Source organism: Chiloscyllium plagiosum, chromosome 38, assembly GCF_004010195.1.
Source record: "Chiloscyllium plagiosum isolate BGI_BamShark_2017 chromosome 38, ASM401019v2, whole genome shotgun sequence".
NCBI lineage: Eukaryota > Metazoa > Chordata > Chondrichthyes > Orectolobiformes > Hemiscylliidae > Chiloscyllium > Chiloscyllium plagiosum.
The window spans coordinates 1,663,023-1,682,376 of record NC_057747.1 but is presented as its reverse complement, the minus strand read 5'-3'; the positions used below and the strand labels follow the sequence as shown (position 1 = coordinate 1,682,376).

The following is a 19,354-nucleotide window of genomic DNA, read 5'->3' as shown; positions in this document are numbered from 1 at the left end:
GGTGAAGGGTGGAAGGTATAGGGGCGATGTCAGGGGTGGGTTCTTTACCCAGAGAGTGGTGGGGGCATGGAATGCGCTGCCCGTGGGAGTGGTAGAGTCGGAATCATTGGCGACCTTTAAGCGGCATTTGGATAGGTACATGGATGGGTACTTAATCTAGGTTAGAAGTTCGGCACAATATCATGGGCCGAAGGGCCTGTTCTGTGCTGTATTGTTCTATGTTCTATGAAAGACTTCTATCACTGTAACCTTTTGCTATAATTTCTGTGTCTTGTGATCTTGGACTCCACAACCACCTGACGAAGGAGCGGCGCTCCGAAAGCTAGTGCTTCCAAATAAACCTGTTGGACTGTGATTCTTAACTTTGTACACCCCAGTCCAATACTGGCTCATCCACATCATGGCCTGTAGAACATGACTCATGAGATAAACAGAGCTAAACAATTGTGAGCAAAAGATTAGTATGTGAATTAAGCAATGTATCTGGTTTTGGTTAATAGCACCATCAAGATATATTTGCATTTTGATACCAATGAGGAAATATATTTGATCTTGTTGACTGGAAGATTGGTCTCAGGGTCAAGCCAATCAAATGTAAGACGATTCCAGAGAGTATCTCTCACAGTGATCAGCAAATGGATGGATTGTTGGGGATCTCAGATTAAAACTCTGGAACCATTCATGAAGCTGTTGAATGCATTAATTGAATTGGAAAGTTTTTATTTGTTGCATGAGTCGGGGAGGCCTCAGGCTGCAGCTGTCTTGTGGATTTTTACTCTTAGGATAGCTTTGATTTTCTTCTTGGTTTTGGTGCAATATACATGTTTAGAGAAGCTGATGATAAGCACAATTCCATTCTTGGAGTCCTGAATTAAGAATAAATTCTTGGAATAGGTTAATCCATAGTTAATTAAAAACAGGAAAATTTTGAGATGGCCAAATGGATATTTTTAAGATTGAAAAGAATTAACATAATTAAGCCAAGCAAACTTATAAAAGCAAAGGTTGAAGAGCCAAGAGAATAAGTTTAACTCTCAAGGAACTAGGGACTAATCTATAATGCTGTTGTGGAATGGAGAGGAGTTATGGATTAAATCTCATAGGAAAACAATCAAAAGGGACAGCATAAACGGGTTAAAGAGAGAATTTGTGGTGAAAAAGGAAGCTTGTTCACTAAACAGCAAGGAGAAAGTGAGGACTGCAGATGCTGGAGATCAGAGCTGAAAATGTGTGGCTGGAAAAGTGCAGCAGGTCAGGCAGCATCCAAGGAGCAGGAGAATCGACGTTTCGGGCATGAGCCCTTCTTCAGGAATGAAGCCCTTCCTGAAGAAGGGCTCGTGCCTGAAACGTCAATTCTCCTGCTCCTTGGATGCTGCCTGACCTGCTGCGCTTTTCCACTAAACAACAAGGCTGGGTCTGTTCATCCAAATGGCTTTTTACTGTTGCTAATTTTGTTAGCACCATATGGTATTCCATTATAAAGTGTAATGATCACTGTGGTAAGATAATCTGTGGACAACTGGATTTTGGTAGTATGGGACCTGCTTACATTTTACTGCATGCAGCAGCTGAACTGGTGTTTGTGGTGTTAGTCGAACACTGAAATATTCTGGGTATTTTAAAAATTAATACCGATGACTCATCTTCTCTGGAGGAAAAAAATAATAAAGTTTTAAAGCAAACATCCATCTGCCCAACTTGTTTGGATAACTTACTGGAAGTTTTTCGTAGCTTATTTTAAAATTTACCATTATAATTATGCTGTGGAATTTCATCTACTCTTTGATTTACCTAGCAAAGCTCCCTGGCTGTTCATCACCTTAATTGACCTTCTATGGAAGGTTCCTAAAATAAAACAAAGAATTGCAGATGCCGGGAATCTGAAATGAACAAAACGGAACTTGGTTCAGAAACTCAGCAGGTCAGGCAGTATCTGTGAAGAGAAATCACTTAACATTTCGAATATTAGAAGAAGGGTTCCTGGACTAGACATGCTGGCTCTATTTTCTCTCCACAGATGCTGTCAGACCTGCTGAGATTCTCCAATTTGTTTTTGTATCATGAGAAGTCATTCTGATTGAAAAGCTCAGTCATAAACAAAGGTTGTAGTTGAACTGAATATTGTAAAAATTGATTTTCTAGTTGCTGTTGTGAATCAGAGCTAAAACATCTGTAACCGTATTTTTAAGTCCTCCCTCGCGTTTTGTACTTGCGATAAGCATATTAAAGACAGAAGAACCCTCATGGAGCTTCAACAATGCTCACTCATCCACCACACAGTGCAAATAACACCCTCCCAATCAACACTTGGTCTTTTTATCCATGATGTAAAAATATTGTGTCATTGTTTCATAGGAATTCCTTTGTGATGGTTAGTATTTTCGATTGCATGTAAATGTCTAGGAGCTACTGCAATACTGCTTTGGGGCAGCCACAAACATAAAGGAAAATTAGTGAAGAATAGGTAGAAATAAATTTAACAGATTACACGTTACAGGGGTAGAGGAGGAGATTAGGTCTGGGTGGAATGCTGTTTGGTGGGTTGGTGTGGACTTGTTCGGCTGAATGTTTCCACACTGTGAAAAATCTATTTTTAAAAAATTGAGTGCCTTCTAAACTCCCTGAAATTCTTTCCACTGACTTGCCAGGCAAGGTAATGAAGACCAGAATGTCAGTTTAGGATGCAGTTAGAAATTCAGGATGTTAAGAGATGAGCTTCGTGAGCTTGAATCTCTGATTTTGGCTTATACTTGAGTTTGAAACTAGACCAGAAAATGATTGGCCATTCAACTGCAGAAGATTTTGCATGACATTCTGTCCAATACTATCCGAGATATTTCCCTGGCTAACTTAGCAGTTCCATGAATTATGGTTGGCTTTTTTTCTTTTCATTCCTGAATCAAATTGCAACTCATCTGTCGCCTTAGCTGAGATGCAGAGTGATCTGGTTAGTTCGCGCAAGTGTGAGAATCTTGAAGGTAATTGAATCACACATTTGCTATGTTTTCACATCCTCCCAATAATAGGCTTCTATTACTGCTGGAAAACTGAGGAATGGAAACTGCCCTTTGGTTCCCTTCCATTGCTATTTAAACAGCACCACTTGTTTCACACTGTCTTAAATAGAGTTTATGTAACCTCTAGGAATAGCTGACCCCCAGGCGTACTTTTATGTGAGGAATGCCAAGCACTCATGAAGTTTCTATTTGGCTCCTATTTGGTCTGCAGTGTTGCTTATGCTTGCATGATCCTGTCACTTCCATTGCTCCTTTGCTGCTTTTGTTATTTACAGTTACGCTACCATCTCAAATTCGGCACCACAATTTTTTGTGATACACAGAAATAAAATAAATAAATATTGAGCCTTGTCTTCAATATCCTGTCTCCTCCCATCATCAGTTTCTAAGGAACTGATTTTTGACTGGGTATTGTCAGGATCATGATCTACTTTCCCAAGCTTCACACCATCTCTAAGTATTATAACGCTTCTCCCTGCACCCAAGTCCAGATCATTTACAAGAGTTACAGGACCAAAGCTAATGCTTTGGGAGCACCACAACAAACCAGCTTACTGCCAAAAACGTCCACATAACATCAACCCTTTGCTTCCTGTCAGAGTATCAATTATGCATTCAAATTACCACATTGTCCTCAATTAAATGGGCTTCCGTCTTAAACTGCCTTTGCAACACTTCATTGAATGCCTTCTAAAAGTTATGAAAGACAATATTTACTTCAATACGTTGATCACCCTTTTCTGTCACCTTGTTTGAGAGGCAACCTTATAGAAGTTAATAAAATAATGAGTTTAGATTAGATTCCCTACAGTGAGGAAACAGGCCCTTTGGCCCAATCAGTCCACACCGACCCTCCGAAGAGTAACCACCCAGACCCATTTCCCTCTGACTAGTACACCTAACACTTTGGGCAGTTTAGCATGGCCAATTCACCTGACCTGCACATCTTTGGATTGTGGGAGGAAACTGGAGCACCTGGAGGAAACCCACACAGACACTGGGAGAATGTGCAAACTCCACCCAGACAGTCAACCGAGACTGGAATCGAACCTGGGACCCTGGTGCTGTGAGGCAACAGTGCTAACCACTGAGCCCCTATGGATAGTTATCTTTTCCCTAGTATGGCGGAATTTCAAGACTATGGGACACATTTTTAAGGTGAGAGGAGAAAGGTTTAAAAAAGATATAAGGGGTGATGTGGGTACAATTACAACATTTAAAAGACATTTGGATAAGTACAAAAATAGGAGAGGTTTTGAGGGATATGGGCTGTGACCAAGTAGGTGGGAGTATGTTCGGCTTGGACTGGTTCAATGCTTTATGACTGTCATTAAAGTTAGATTGGTGCAGTTTGCCTTTAACAAGTCCGAGAAATGGAATAAAAATGAACAAGAGTAGGCCCATTTGGCTCTTCAAGCCTTCGGGGCCTTTGATATGATCATGGCTGATCAGCTCCCTCGGTACCTATTCCCGCTGTCTTCCCTTTGATCCCTGCAAACTATATCTAATTAATTCTTGAAAACATTATGTTTTGTTTGGAATTGCTTTCTGTGACAAAGAATTCCACATGCCCACCAGTCATTAAATGAATACATTTCTCCTTGTTTCAGTCCTCAGTGGCCTAGTTTGTATCCTTAGACTGTGACTCCTTGCTCTGGACTCCCTGTCAGTTTTCTCTCTCGTTTTTTCTGCATGTTTCTTTAAATATGGAATTTAACTTGGACTTTCAGAAAGCTTTTGATAAAGTTCCACGTAAGAGTTGAGTATGTAAAATTAAAGCATGTAGGATTAAGGTAGTGTCCTGGCATGGTTAGAGGCCTGGTTGGCATGCAGGAAACAAAAAAACAATTTTTCCAATTCTCTTCCCGCATAGCAACTCCACTAGTTACATCCTCTCAAAGTTCCAGTAGATTTGGAAAGTATGATTTCCCACCCAAAATCCATGCTGACTATGTCTGATCTTGTCACTGTTTTCCAAATACTCTGCTATTAAATCTTTTATAATGACCTCCAACATTTTCCCCACGACCAATTCTAGCTAACCCCAGTTCTAGTGGGGTTATATTAGCTATCTTCCACTCCATAGGAAATGTTCCAGAGTCCATAGAATCTTGAAAGATGACCACTATTTCCAGAGCACTTATATACTCCAGGATGTAAATTATCAGGCACTGATATTTTTCAGCATTTGATCACACCATTTTCTCCAATGCCATTTTCCTACTAATAATATTCTCCAATTCACCAGCTCGTTAGGTCCTGTGTTCCCCAACATTTTTGGGGCAATATTTGAACTATTATTGTGAAGACAGACCAAAATCTGTATTTAATTGGGCTGCTATTTCTTTGTTCCTCATTATAAGCTGCCCCACTCCTCACTGTAATATTTGTCTTCACTATTCTTTTTGTCTTCACATATCTATCGAAGCATTTACCATGAGTTTGCATGCCTCCCCACAAGCATATTCTCGTACTCTATATTTCTGTCAGAATCAATCCCTTTGTCCCCTTTACTGAAATCTAAACAGCTTCATATCATCAGCTCTGCTTTTTAAGCCAGATTGTATTAATGTTTATTTGTTTACTTACTTACCTGTTTGTGCTGTTAATTTATCCACACGGACTTGTGCAAATGTTCTGCACATTAAGACACGTGGCCTTAAGATTTGTCTTTTTCACGTTTTTAATCCCATTTGTATTATTTTGTGCTATAATCCTGTTTGATTCTTGACCTTGAATCACTTTTCTCATTTCCCATTCTGTCTTTTGTTTTTGCCCTTATTTCCTTCAATTCTGTCTCCCTGCATAAGTTCCCACCCCCCTGCCAGCTAGACTCTCTCAAGCCCATGCCAGCTGCTCTCTTTTATTAACACATGTCTTTCTTAAATGACAATAGATTCTAGTAACATCCCCACCATCAATGTTACACTGCCGGTTCTGTAATTTCCTGGTTTCTCCTCACTTCATGTAGAGCAGAGTGAGTGCAGTGTACTAAATTTAAAGAATTGCGAGCACGTTATTGTTTACCTGGACCCCTGAATAAAGTTACGTAGTCACAGACAAAAGGGGTGAGGCAGTGGACCTGAGTATGACCAAAACAAGGAATGTTCCAAGTATCTCTCAAAAAAAACACACACGGGACCTGTGCAGGTTTCCATGACAACGTCCTGCATTGGGACAAGTAAATTGAGACAAGGGAGAAATTGTTCCATGTGAGAACCAGTTCAAGTGGTGTGGGGTGGAGTGTGACTGGGTTTCCGGTCAAAAGAGAAATGATAGCATTGGAGCCTTCCCGCTCGAGAATAGATGTGCCGAGAAAATTCGTCAATTTCAATTAGGAAACAGTTTAGTGACCGATTGGTATTGAAAGAGTCACAAGGGGGTGGGTAGAGACTAGACAAGGTGCGAAAAAATTAGTTCTGAGTGATACAAGTTAGAGTACACAGAACAGGTTGAAACAGTGGCCTCATGGAGCTGTCCTGTTTGAGGATCCAATAAAGGAGGCAGAAATCAGTAGATTTGTGGACTGTGCTTAGAGGTGCTTGCCAGTGACAATCTTTGAAACAAAGGCTTGATGTTCACTGGTGGTTATGTTCAAGGTGTAGGTATCCAGGAGTTGGTGGTGTTCTACCTCGGCCAGGCAGAGGTCAATTTGCCACGCACGCACAGCAACACATTTTGGTGTCAGGTTTGGGGAACTTGAGAGAATGAAACATTTGCTGCACGTCGGGAGGAATATAATTTATTAACTGGAAAGTCATTTGAGTTTCCTTGGCCTGTGAAAGATGTTATGTAAATGCAGTTCCTTGCTTTCTCTGTGAATAGGTGAAGTTGTTTGAAATGAGCTTTAATTTTGGCTTTCTACTTTTTATTTATAAACAGGCAGAAGGTGGATAAAGCAGATGTTCATTGGAGCATTCTTGATCCCAGCCATGGTGTGCGGAACTGCATTCTTCATAAATTTCATTGCAATGTATTATCATGCTTCACGAGCTATTCCTTTTGGAACAATGGTAAGCATGTTAGGTAGTCTTCACAAAAATGAGTGTAAATACACAAAGTAGTTTATCTTATCCACCCATAGATGGCTGTTCCCGACACCAAAGATTTACTGACTTGTAGTAGATTTGACTGGCATTCGATACATTTGATATTCTTTCAGTATTGAATGATGTTATATGCAGGCTTCTTCCTTACCATTAGGCTGAGTTTAGTCTTGAACTAATTTCAGCTTGCTCACTGGTATTTTGTGTATCTCTTAAATAATTTTAAAGCTAAAGTATCAAGACTTTGCTCTCAGTATTCACTCTCAGTAGTATTCTCTACCATTAAGGGTTATCCCTGTAATCCGAAATAGACCATTTGGTCCAACTCATCCATGCTGACCAGATATCCTAACCTAATCTAGTCCCATTTGTCAGCACTTGGCCCATATCCCTCTAAGATTAGAGTGGTGCTGGAAAGCACAGCAGGTCAAGCAGCATCCGAGGAGCAGGAAAATTGATGTTTCGGGCAGGAGCCCTTCATCAAGAATGGCTCCTGCCTGAAAGGCTGATTTTCCTGCTCCTTGGATGCTGCCTGACCTGCTGTGCTTTTCCAGCACCACTCTAATCTTGAGTCTGATCTCCAGCATCTGCAGTCCTCACTTTCGCCATATCCCTCTAAACCCTGCCTATTCATATACCTATCCACATGCCTTTTAAATGCTGCAATTGTACCAACCTCCACCACTTCCTCTGGCAGCTCATTCCATGCAAGTACCACCCTCTGTGTGAAAATGTTGCCCCATTAAGTCCCTTTTCTATCTTTCCCCTCTCACCGGAAACCTATGCCCTCTAGTTCTGGACTCCCCAACTCCAGGCAAAAGATCTTGTCTATTTATCCTATCCATGCTACTCATGAATTTATAAACCTTTATAAGGTCACCCCTCAGCCTCTGACGCTCCAGGGAAACAGCCCTAGCCTATTCAGCCTCTCCCTCTAGCTCAAATTCTCCAACTCTGGCAACATCCTTGTAAATCTTTTCTGAACCCTTTCAAATTTCACAACATCCTTCCTATAGCAGGGAGACCTGAATTGCACACAATATTTCAAAACTGGCCTAACCAATGTTCTGTACAGCAGCAACATGACCTCCCAACCCCTATACTCAATGCTCTGAGCAATAAATGAAAGCACACCAAGTGCTACCTTCACTATCCTATCTATCTGCAACTCTCCTTTTAAGGATCTATGAACCTGCACTCCAAGGTCTCTCTGTTCAGCAACACTTCCTTAGACCTTACCATTAAGTGTATAAGTCCTGCTCTGATTTGCTGTTCCAGAATGCAGCACTTTGCTGACTCAGTTTCTAAAACTGAATGGAGCACTCAATGTGACTTGAGCAATGTAAAGTTTCAGTTCAGCAAGATAGCCTTCATTTTATCTGATTTTTATGATAAAAGTGATATATTCCTTTACCTTTAATAATGGATGTTCAACTTCAATTGTCGTCTGGTATCATTCTCAGATTGTCCAGCCTCTCTCTAACTAGATCAGTGGCACATGAATTAATGCTTCTAATACTTTCTCCTAGCATTCAGCATCTCATGAATATTGAAATTCATCAAATGCAGCTTGGCTTTTTTTTAAATATAAAATCCCTACAGTGTGGACACAAGCCACCTGGCCCAACAGGTCCAAACTGACCCTCCGAAGAGCATCACACACCCCCTCCCTGCATCTCCCATGACCAGTGCACCCCACCTACACATCCCTGAACACTATGGGTAATTTAGCATTGCCAGTCCACCAAATTTGCACATCTTTGGATTGTGGGAAGAAACCTGAGCATCTGGAGGAAACCCATGCAGACACGAGCACCTGCAGGTGGTCACCCCAGGATGGAATCAAACCTGGGTCACTGGTGCTGTGAGGCAGCAGTGCTAACCACTGAACCAATAATTCAGGGTATTGTCTACCAGGACTATTTGTTTGAATCTGAAGCTTTTTATCAGGAGGGAGGTCCAGCCATTCTTGGGGTGTTCTCCTCAGCAAATCACCCCAAGGTAATAACATTCCCTGAGGAGAAAGTGAGGTCTGCAGATGCTGGAGATCAGAGCTGAAAATGTGTTGCTGGAAAAGCGCAGCAGGTCAGGCAGCATCCAGGGAACAGGAGAATCGACGTTTCGGGCATAAGCCCTTCTTCAGGAATGGCTGAAGAAGGGCTTATGCCCGAAACGTCGATTCTCCTGTTCCCTGAATGCTGCCTGACCTGCTGCGCTTTTCCAGCAACACATTTTCAGCTCTAATAACATTCCCTTGCTGGTGGGCAGCATGGTGGCTCAGCCTTAATCTCTGGATGACTAGATTAGTGACATAACTAATATGTCATCACCTGCCTTTCTAAGTGCATCAAAAGGAATAAATTGGGCTTATATTGGGCCTTTCAGAATATCCCAAAGTACTTCATAGCTGAGAAATTACTTGGGAAGTGTGATTGCCTGTATTTTAGACATGCAAAGCAGCTGAGGTCACAAAACAAGGAGATGAATGGCCAGTGTGAAAGATGCTGTTGGTTGAGAGAAAAAATGTTGATCAGGATATCACATGCTTTCATTGCTTTTCAGTGAAGCATTTTGCGTCTTCTACTGCAGTCAGTTTGGTTTAGTGTCCCTTGGAATATATCACCTCCATTGCTGCGCTGAAGTGTCAGGTTAAGTTATATCCTCCTGGAATGGGGCCTGAACTGTCATATAAGAATGCTGCCTGTAAGCCAGACCAGCATTTATGAGTTACCACCCGACACCTGGAGGAAGAACACCTCAGATCCCATACAATTATATGGACTAAATGTGGATTTCAACAGCTTCCTCATTTCCCCACCCCCCACATTATCCCAATCCCAAGGCTCCAACTCGGCACGGCCCTCCTGACCTGTCCGTCACCTTTCCCATCCATCTATTTCACTCCCCCCTCTGACATATCACCTTCTCCCTCACCTTCATCCACCTATTGCTTTCTCAGCTACCTTCCCCTCCACCTCCCTCTCATTTATCTCTCAGCCCTCAGTCCACAAGCCTCATTCCTGATGAAGGGGTATGCCCTAAACATTGACTCACCTCCTCGGATGCTGCCTGACCTGCTGTGCTTTTCCAGCAACACACGCTCGACAACATTCATGATAGGCTTCCCATCAGAAAGGACCATTTCTTACTGAAACCAATTTGACTGCCATTTATTAGTCTACTTAAACACTGGGTAATTTTTAATTTGTTCCTTGTGATCAATTTTATTGGTAGTCTAATACGGTTGCAATATTCTAGTTTGCTGGGTTGCCATTTTGAAACACTGGTTACCGTTTTGCCTTTTCCCAAGTCACTGCACGTATGTATTGGAAGCAGAAGAAGGTCATTTGCCCCCTCAATAAACTCCAGTACATATGGACTCAAACTTTCCTGATAAGGTAACCCCTCATCTCAGGAACAATCCTCTGAACCTTTGTTTTGGTCTTCTTACCAGTTCAATAGATGTGGTCATCTCAATGTGGTCTCGTTAATGCCGTGCAGCAGTGGAAAAATATCTCTGCTTTTATCTTTATTGCCAAAAGAATGGAGTATAACATTAGGGAAGTGTTATTGCAACTGTACAAGGTACTAGTGAGACTGCATCTGGAGTATGCATGCAGTTTTGGTCCCCTTACTTGAGGAAGGATTTAATTGTATTGGAGGTAGTTCAAAGGAAGTTCATGAGATTAATTCCAGAGATGAGAGGCTTGACTTGTGAAGAGAGTTTGAACAAAGTAAATGTAGAGAGGATGTTATCCACTTGTGGGGCAATTTACAATGACAAGTTTTAGGCCGAGGGATGGTCGATTTTAAAAAAGTGATGAGGAAGAATTACTCTCTCAAACTGTCATGAATCTGTAGTATGGTGGATGCCTGGACACTGAGTATATTTGAGGAGGAGATGGACAGATTTTTATTTTAGTAATGAGTTAAAGGGTTATTGGGAGTGGGCAAGAAATTGTAGTTGAGGCCGCGCTGAATTTGGCTGTGACTGTATAGAAAGGTAGAAGAAGCTTGAAGGGCTGAATGGCTTACTCCTGCTCCTACTTATTATGTTCAATTCCCCTTGCAATAAACAGCAACGTTTCACTTTTCCTAATCACTGGCTGTGTCCGCCTGCTGCCTTTTTGTGACTCTTTGACCAAGACTCGGAGGTTGAGTTCTGCAGCCTTTTTTCTATTTATTTAATAAGCTGTTTTTCTGTTTTTCCTGTCAAGTTGATCATGTACTTAGTCTCTAGGTCCAGCTAATTGTAAAGATTATGAATACACTGTGGTTGAAGCCCCAGCACTGATGCCTCTGGACTTTGCTGGCTGCATCTTGCCAAATTGCCAATGACCTATTTATGCATACTTTTGCTTATTATTTACCCAATTATTTGTTACCACCCCCACCACCCTCATGGTTCCCTCAATGCCTTCCATTGTACAATATCCATAATTGTGACTAAAGGTATGAACAGTCTAGGCTGATTCATACCTCAAACACTATTGTCATTTATTCTTTGCTTCAAAATCCTCTTAATAATCCAAAACCATCCTCACATTCAGTTGGATGGTTTTAGTTTTGAGCTGGTGAAATCATAATCTCATTGCGCCCAACATAAGTAAAAGGGTGTAGATGGTAACAGGAGTTAGGTTACAGTGGAGAAGTGTGAGGACATGCAAGAGTATCAAAAACCGAAACAAAGCATTGATTTATCAGTTTCAGAAGATGGAGATCTTTAAAGGCTTGAGGAATTTAGGGAGTAGTGGTCTAGTGTTTGGAGATTCTAAGTAAAAAATGAACTGAAGTTTTGTGCATCAGGATATAACTGGTGTGCCAAGAACTAGTAGACTTGATTTGTCTTGGGGTTCTCTTTGAGCGCATTGCATCCCTGCCATGTTCCAGACAATGAGACTCCGTTAATAGCACTCGTCTGAATCAAAAGGTTGTGTTATCAAGTCCCATTTCAAGACTTCAGCAAAACAATCTCGGCTCATACTTCAGTGTAATTCTGAGGGCTGTTGCACTGTCAGAGGTGCCATCATTCAAGTACAACATTAAACCAAGGTCTTGTTTGTCCTTTTGGGTAGAAATGGTTTGATGCTTCTCGGCATTAGTTTAAGAAGTGCAGGTGAGTTAACTCGAGGGGTCCTCTTGTGGCACCGTGGTAGTGTCCCCAACCCTGGACTAGGAGGCCTGGGTTTACATTGATTAGGAAAAAAGGACTTTTTTTTTTAAAACACTGTTCTGAGATGTTATCACACACCTCTGGTGCAGGTGGGATTTGAATCTGGGTGTCTCAGTCCAGGGGTTAGGGACGTTACTACTGCACCCCAAGAGGGCCCACTGAACAAGTTGATTTTATTTTGAATCCACACAGACCCCTTCATCTGTGTAGCCCCTTTGTTCAGTTGGTTGCAGTTTATTAGTAACAGCATTTCGCTAATCTTTTAGATATTTTCTAATCAACCTGCCCAGAGACATTATTACACACCATTGGAACAGGTGGGACTCAGGTTTCTTGGTTCAGCGTTCGGGATGCTAACTCTCTACCACAAGAGCCCTCTCAACATATTGATTTGAAAAAAGGTTAAAAGAAACAAGTATTCTGGCCAATTTTTGGATTGTAAGAGCTAACTTTGTACAAATTGGTGATATTTCCTACATCTTAATAGTGATTGCATATAAAAAATAGTTTTTTGACTTGGCATGAATCGGGCATGTCGTACAGCAGGGGAAAGGTTCTTGGCCCAACGAGTCGGCACCTACGTAACTGCTACTAAAAGTGTAATCCCAGCTTCCTGCACTTAACCCATATCCTTGAATGTTATGACATTTGAAATGCTCATCCAAATTTTTTTTTTTAAAGATTGTGAGGTTTCTAGGCAGTGCATTCCAGATCCCCTCCACCCTTTGAGTGAGCAAGTTTGTTTTCCCCTGAATCCCATCTGAATCCCTTGTCCCTTACTGTAAAAACATGTCCTCATGATTGACCCCTCAACCAAGAGGAGCACCAGCTATCTATTCACCCTGTCCATACCCTCATAATGTTAATCATGTCCTCCCACACCCCTGCCGTCTCTGCTCTAAAATAAACATTCCAAGCCTATCTAGTCTGTCTTTATAGCTCAATCTTTCCACCCAGGCTGCATTCAGGTGAACCTCTTCTGTACTTATTCTAGTGCTATCATAACCTTCCTGTAATGAGGTGACCAGAACTGCACACATTACTCCGGTTGAGGCATGACCAGCGTTCTGTACAGTTCCAACATTACCTCTTTTTTATACTGTATGTTACAACTGATTAAAGCAAGTATCCCACATACCACCTTAACCATTCTATTCAGACACTCGTTTGACTTCAGGGATCTGTGAATAATTTTCGCACGTCCCTCTGTTACCCAGTGTCCTGCCATTCATTAAATACTCCCAACGTCTTGTCTTTTCCTCCAAAGTGCGTTAGCTCAAACTTAACTGTGGTAAATACCATCTGCCATTGGTCTGTCCGTCTGACCAACACAGCTATGTCTTCCTGTAACCTACAACCATTTTCTTCACTATTAATCACTCCAGCAATCAATCTCTCTTCCCCTTCGTTCTGTTCCCCACCCATTTCATTGTTACATGTACGTTTATAAAAGGCAATTAACGTCCCAGTACTGATCCTTGTGGTACATTGCTGGATGCCAACCTCCAATCACCGAAACAGCCTTCTACCCACTACCCTTTGTCCTATTACTAAGCCAGTTTCCAATCCATCTCACCAAGTTTCCCTGAATTCCATGTGCTTAATCAGTCTTCAGTGTGAGACCTTGTCAAAAGCTTTGCTTAAATCCATACAAACTATATCAACTGAATTTCCATCATCCACACACTTGATCACATTTTCAAGAAATTCTAACAAATGTCAAAGGAAGATCATGTTGAACACAAAACCATGCCTTTCCAAGTCAGTATTAATTTGCTCCTTCAGAACTTTCTCCAGTAGTTTCCCTACCAGTGACGTGAGACTCAACGGTAACTTCCTGGTTCGTCTCTACCATCTCTCTTAAAAGGTGGAACTACATTAGCTATACTCCACTCTCTGGCACTTCCCCTATAAACAGAGAGGAATTAAAAATTTGTGTCACAGCCTCTGCAAATTCCCACAGCAGTCTGGGATGCAGTTCATCAGGCCAGGAGATTTCAGTTTTTAAGCCCTTTTTGTTTTATTTGATGATCATAAAAGATGTGACAGAAAAGCAAGTTTTGCTTTTGCTTGGTGTCATTGAGTCAGAGTTATACAGCAAGGAAACAGCCTCTTTGTTTCAAATCGTCCATGCCGAACATATTCCAAAACTGATCCAGAACAATAGTCATATAGAACAGAAAACAGACCCTTCGGTTCAACTCATCCATGCCGATCAGATATCCTAAATTAATCAAGGACAAAGCAACCTGTTTGATTGGCACCACATCTAGAAATACTATTCCCTCCACCACTGGTGTTCAGTAGCAGCAGTGTGTACTATCTACAAGATGCACTGCAGAAATTCAGCAAAGATCTTTAGACAATACCTTCGAAAGCCATGACCACTTCCATCTAGAAGGACAAGGACAGCAGGTACTTGGGAAGTTCCCCTCCAAGCCATGCACCACCCTGATTTCGATATATACCGCCGTTCCTTTACAGTCGTTGGTCAAACTCCTGGAATTTTCTCCCTACCAGCATTGTGGGTCAACCCACAGCAATGAATTGCATCAATTCAAAAAGGCAGCTCACCACCATCACCACCTCAAGGGCAAACAGGAATTGGCTATCAATGCTGGCCAGCCAGCGACGCTCAAGTCCCACAAATACATTTTTAAAACTCCAGTCCCATTAGCCAGCATTTGGCTCATTTCTTTCTGGCACTGCTGCCTCACAGCACCAGGGTCCCAGGTTCGATTCCAGCCTCGGGCGACTGTCTGTGTGGAGTTTGCACATTCTCCCCGTGTCTGCGTAGTGTTAGGTGCATTAGTCGGAGCGAAATGGGTCTGGGTGGGTTACTCTTCAGACAGTCGGTGTGGACCAGTAGGGCCGAAGGGCTTGTTTCCACACTGTAGGGAATCTAATCTAATCATAATGTTCAGTCTTCACTCCAGAGAGAACAGCCCCAGCCAATTCAGCATCTCCTTATAACCCAAACCCTCCAATGCTGGCAACACTCCTGTAAATTTTTTCTGAACTCTTTCAAGTTTAACAACTTCTCTCCTATTGTAGGGAGACCAGAATTGAACACAGTATTCTAAAAATGATCTCATCAGTGTCTTGTACAGCTGCAACGTGACATCCCAACTCCTACACTCAATGCACTGACCAATGAAGAAGGCAAGCGTGCCAAGCACCACTTTCATCACCCTGTCTACCTGTGACTCCACTTTCAAGGAACTATGCACCTGGATCCTCGGTCTCTTTGTTCGGCAGCACTCCCCAGGTCCCGACCATTAACTGTATAAGTCCTACACTGGTTTGCCTTAGCAAAATGCAACACTTCACAGTTATCCAAATTAAACTTTGTTGGCCATTCCTTAGCCCATTGACCCATCTGATCTGTTGTACTTTGAGATAGTCACCTTCAATGTCCACTTGACCACCAATTTTGGTATCAAACTTACTATCCATACTTCCTATATTCATATCCAAATCAATGCCATAAATGACAAAACGCAATGGACCCAGCAACGATCCTTGCAGCACACCACTGGTCACAGGCTTCCTGTTAGAAAAACAACCCTCTACCACCTTCCTCTGTCTTCTATCTTCATGCCAATTTTGTGTCTAATTGGCAGCTTTCTGATTGCATGTAATCTAACCTTGCTAACCAGTCTATCATGCAGAACCTTGTTGAATACTTTGCTGAAATCCATATAGACAGCTTCTACCACTCTTCCTTCATCAATTTTCTTTGTCATCTGCTCAAAAAACTCGGTCAAGTTAATGAGTCATGATTTCGCATCCCAAAGCCAAGTTGACTATCCCTAATCAGCCCTTGCCTTTCTAAATACTGGAATCATTTCCCTCAGAATCCCCGTCAACAACCTACCCACCAGTGACATCCGGCTCACTGGTCTGTTGTTGCCTGACTTTCCTTTACCACCTTTCTGAAATAATTAGCCATCCTCCAGTCTTCTAGCATCTCATTGTTGACTGTCAATGATGCTTCCAAAGCGCTCAATCTCCTCCCAACTGTACTCCTCTGAATTGAGAACTGAATACTGGGCCCGCCGATTAAGATAAATATGAGATAACCACATCGATACATAAACAACAGAGAAAAAGTGCCAGTATAAAGTTTCCCTTGCTGCCTTAAGAACCTGTGCTGTGTTCTTGAGTGCTGCTTATGAATGCCAGTGCCTCAAACTGCCTCTGGATGGCGCATGTACACTGTCTTTCTAATGGTGGACAGAGGATCTCAAGTTGGATAAATGAATTAACCAGGGATATCTAATTGAAAATTCCTTTTTCTTTTCCGTTCACTGTTTAGGCTCAGACCTTTTCCCTTAGTGAACTGGATGTAGGTTATTGCATTTTGTCAGGATGGCCATGTCATTCCAATCTAGAATGCACTTGTGTTATTTTAAATGGTTTTATTAATCTAAATATACCTGGGCAGCTTCTGTTGAATTGTATGTGAATAAGCAGTGATGTTTCAAGCTTGTTTTGTGAGCTGGGGAGAAGAATAATAAAGGACAAAAACCTGAGGCCAGAGATTTTTAAAAATAGCAATTGGTTCACCTTTCCCTTACTTTAAAATACAAGAATGACAGACTCGTGGCCAACATTGCTGTCTATAGCAAGAGATCACTTGTTTTCAAGGGATGCTCAGTGATCAGGAATAGACATTGCAGATCAGTTGTATGCTTTGTGATGGCAGGATTTTCTAGCTATGTTCATATCTTAATACGTCTGTTTTTCCATTTGAATTTTCCCGTCTTACTGGATCCAGTGTGTCCATTAATCATTCCTATGTTGTACAAGTAAATTCAGAATAATCTCCATTTTTATGGATTGAGCTCACTTTTTATAAAGACTGTGCAGCACTGGCAGTTACATGTATACGATCGCAGTGGGTGCTGTTCACACTGATGTGAGTTTATATTGATTTGGATTTACAAATTATCAAAATGTTTCCAATGTGCAATATAAGCAAAGTTTGAAGTCAAGTTGAGTTGATTTTTTGAATGTACCATTTCTTCTCAAAGGTTGCTGTGTGCTGCATCTGCTTTTTTGTCATCCTTCCACTGAACTTGGTGGGCACTATTCTTGGTCGGAACATGTCGGGACAGCCCAACTTTCCTTGTCGTGTTAATGCAGTACCACGCCCAATTCCAGAAAAGAAGTGGTAAGTACACAGGACAGCATTAAATATTGCGATATGGATGATTTGTTCTTCAAAAGTTAAATAAGTAAATTGCTTTTTACATGTTTCAGATCTGTTAAAACTTCAGTTTTGCATGTGTGCAGCTAAACGTTATGGAGGAGGTCTGAACAGGTTGCAGTTTCATTTGTGTTGTTGAAATGACATTGGACACCTTGAATTTTTTTTATTCTTGCATGGGGAATGGAATCACTGGTACGGTCAACATTTGTTGCCCATCCCAAATCGCCCTTGAACTGAATGACTTGTTGGATCATTAGAGAGGGTAGTTCAGATTCAACCACATTGCTGAAGACTTGGAGGCACATGTAGGCCAGGCAAGGTAAGGTGGTAGATTGTGTTCCATAAAGGACATTAGTGAACCAGGCAGGTCTTTACAACAATCGACATGATCACCATTCGACTAGCTTTAAGTTTCAGATTTTAATTTCAAATTTTAACCATCTGCTACGGAAGGATTTGAGCTCTGACCGCAGAATATTAAAACAAAGTGCTGCAGAAACTGGGTCTGACAACATGGGTGGAGAGAGAAACAAAGTTCAAGTTTCAACCTCCATAAAACTCCTCTTCAGTATTGCCCAGATCATTAGCCTAGCACTCTGGGTTGCTAGTACAGTGACATAACCTCTATGCCACTGCTTCTTCTCCTTCATGACATCAGCTGTACTGTTAAGAATCAACCTTATCTATACTGTGGAATGTAGTCAGGTTGTCTTTGGGACCAGTCTAGGGCACATAGTACTGAGTACATGAGCAGATGTTCAAACTATTGATGAACAGTAAACAGACGAACAAGTACCAAACAGAATATAACACTTGAGAATTACTTAGGGCAGATGGCTAAAAGTCTGTTTAAAGAGGCAGGTTTTAAGAAATATTTTGGAAGAGAAAGAGAGAGAGATGTTTCTGAAGAAAATTTTAGAGCTTATGATTGAGGCAGGTGGGGGTGCAATTGCTAGTCTTGGAGGAGTTAGAATCATTAGAGTCAGGGAAGGGATAACAAAGGCTAGAATTGGCCGGGTGCAATCATCTCTGAAGGTCGGAGGGCTGGAGATCCGAGATGGTGATGGTGGAAGTCAGAAAGATTTGAAAACAGGGATGAGAATCTTTAAATGATTGTTTTAATCAGGACCCAGTATGGGTCACTGATAGGTAAACAGGAGATGGAGTATGTTAGGACATTAGCAGCTGAGTTTGGGGGAGTTCAAGACTATGGATGTTTGGAGGCAGTCTTCGTGATGGAGAAGATAACAAAAGCTCCACAGTGTGTCAGTACAGAGGAACCTCGATTATCCAAGCGAGATGGGTGGGAACTATTTCAATCGGATGATTGATTATTCAGTTAATCGATTCAATGCCTCACCTCTGGGAGTCTGAGTTTTTTTTGAAGTTTCCTTTTCCCTCATTCTGCCCGCCTTGCTCCCCCTCTCTGTCTCAGGGTTTGTTTCTGAGCAGACACACACGGGTGCAAGGAACCTGCAGTCTCCCTGTCCGACCTCCCCAAAAGCCGGCCCATCCGACATCCCCTCCGACTCTCCCCCCCCTACGTGTGAAGGTGTACTGGTTGCTTGTTTTCAAAAGCTGGGTATAGAACATAGCAGCAAGCAATTCTTATTACGACTTCATTAAAAAAATGGTTAAGGCTGCTGTCAGAATACTACATGTAGTTCTGTTCGCCATGCTATTGGAAGGATGTGATTGCGCTGGAGAGGGTGCAAAGATGATTCACCAGGATGTTACCTGTAATGGAAAGTCTGTAATGAGGAGAGTCTGGATAGGCTGGATTTGTTTTGCTTAGAGCAGAGGAGACTGAGGCGTGTGATCTGATTGAGGTATGCAAAAGATATGAGAAACTTGGATAAGGTAGACCATGAGAATCTTTTCCCCAAGACAGACATGTCTAACA

General features: G+C 41.8%; 1 protein-coding gene across 1 annotated transcript in view; it reads left to right on the top strand.

The window, feature by feature from the left end:
• Positions 1-19,354, top strand: part of tm9sf3 (transmembrane 9 superfamily member 3) — a 153,997-nt gene that overhangs the window by 89,404 nt on the left and 45,239 nt on the right. Inside the window, exons 9-10 of the mRNA XM_043678647.1 lie at positions 6,900-7,030; positions 17,273-17,412. Of these exons, the coding sequence (XP_043534582.1) occupies positions 6,900-7,030; positions 17,273-17,412 (271 nt within the window). The remainder of the gene's footprint in view (positions 1-6,899; positions 7,031-17,272; positions 17,413-19,354) is intronic.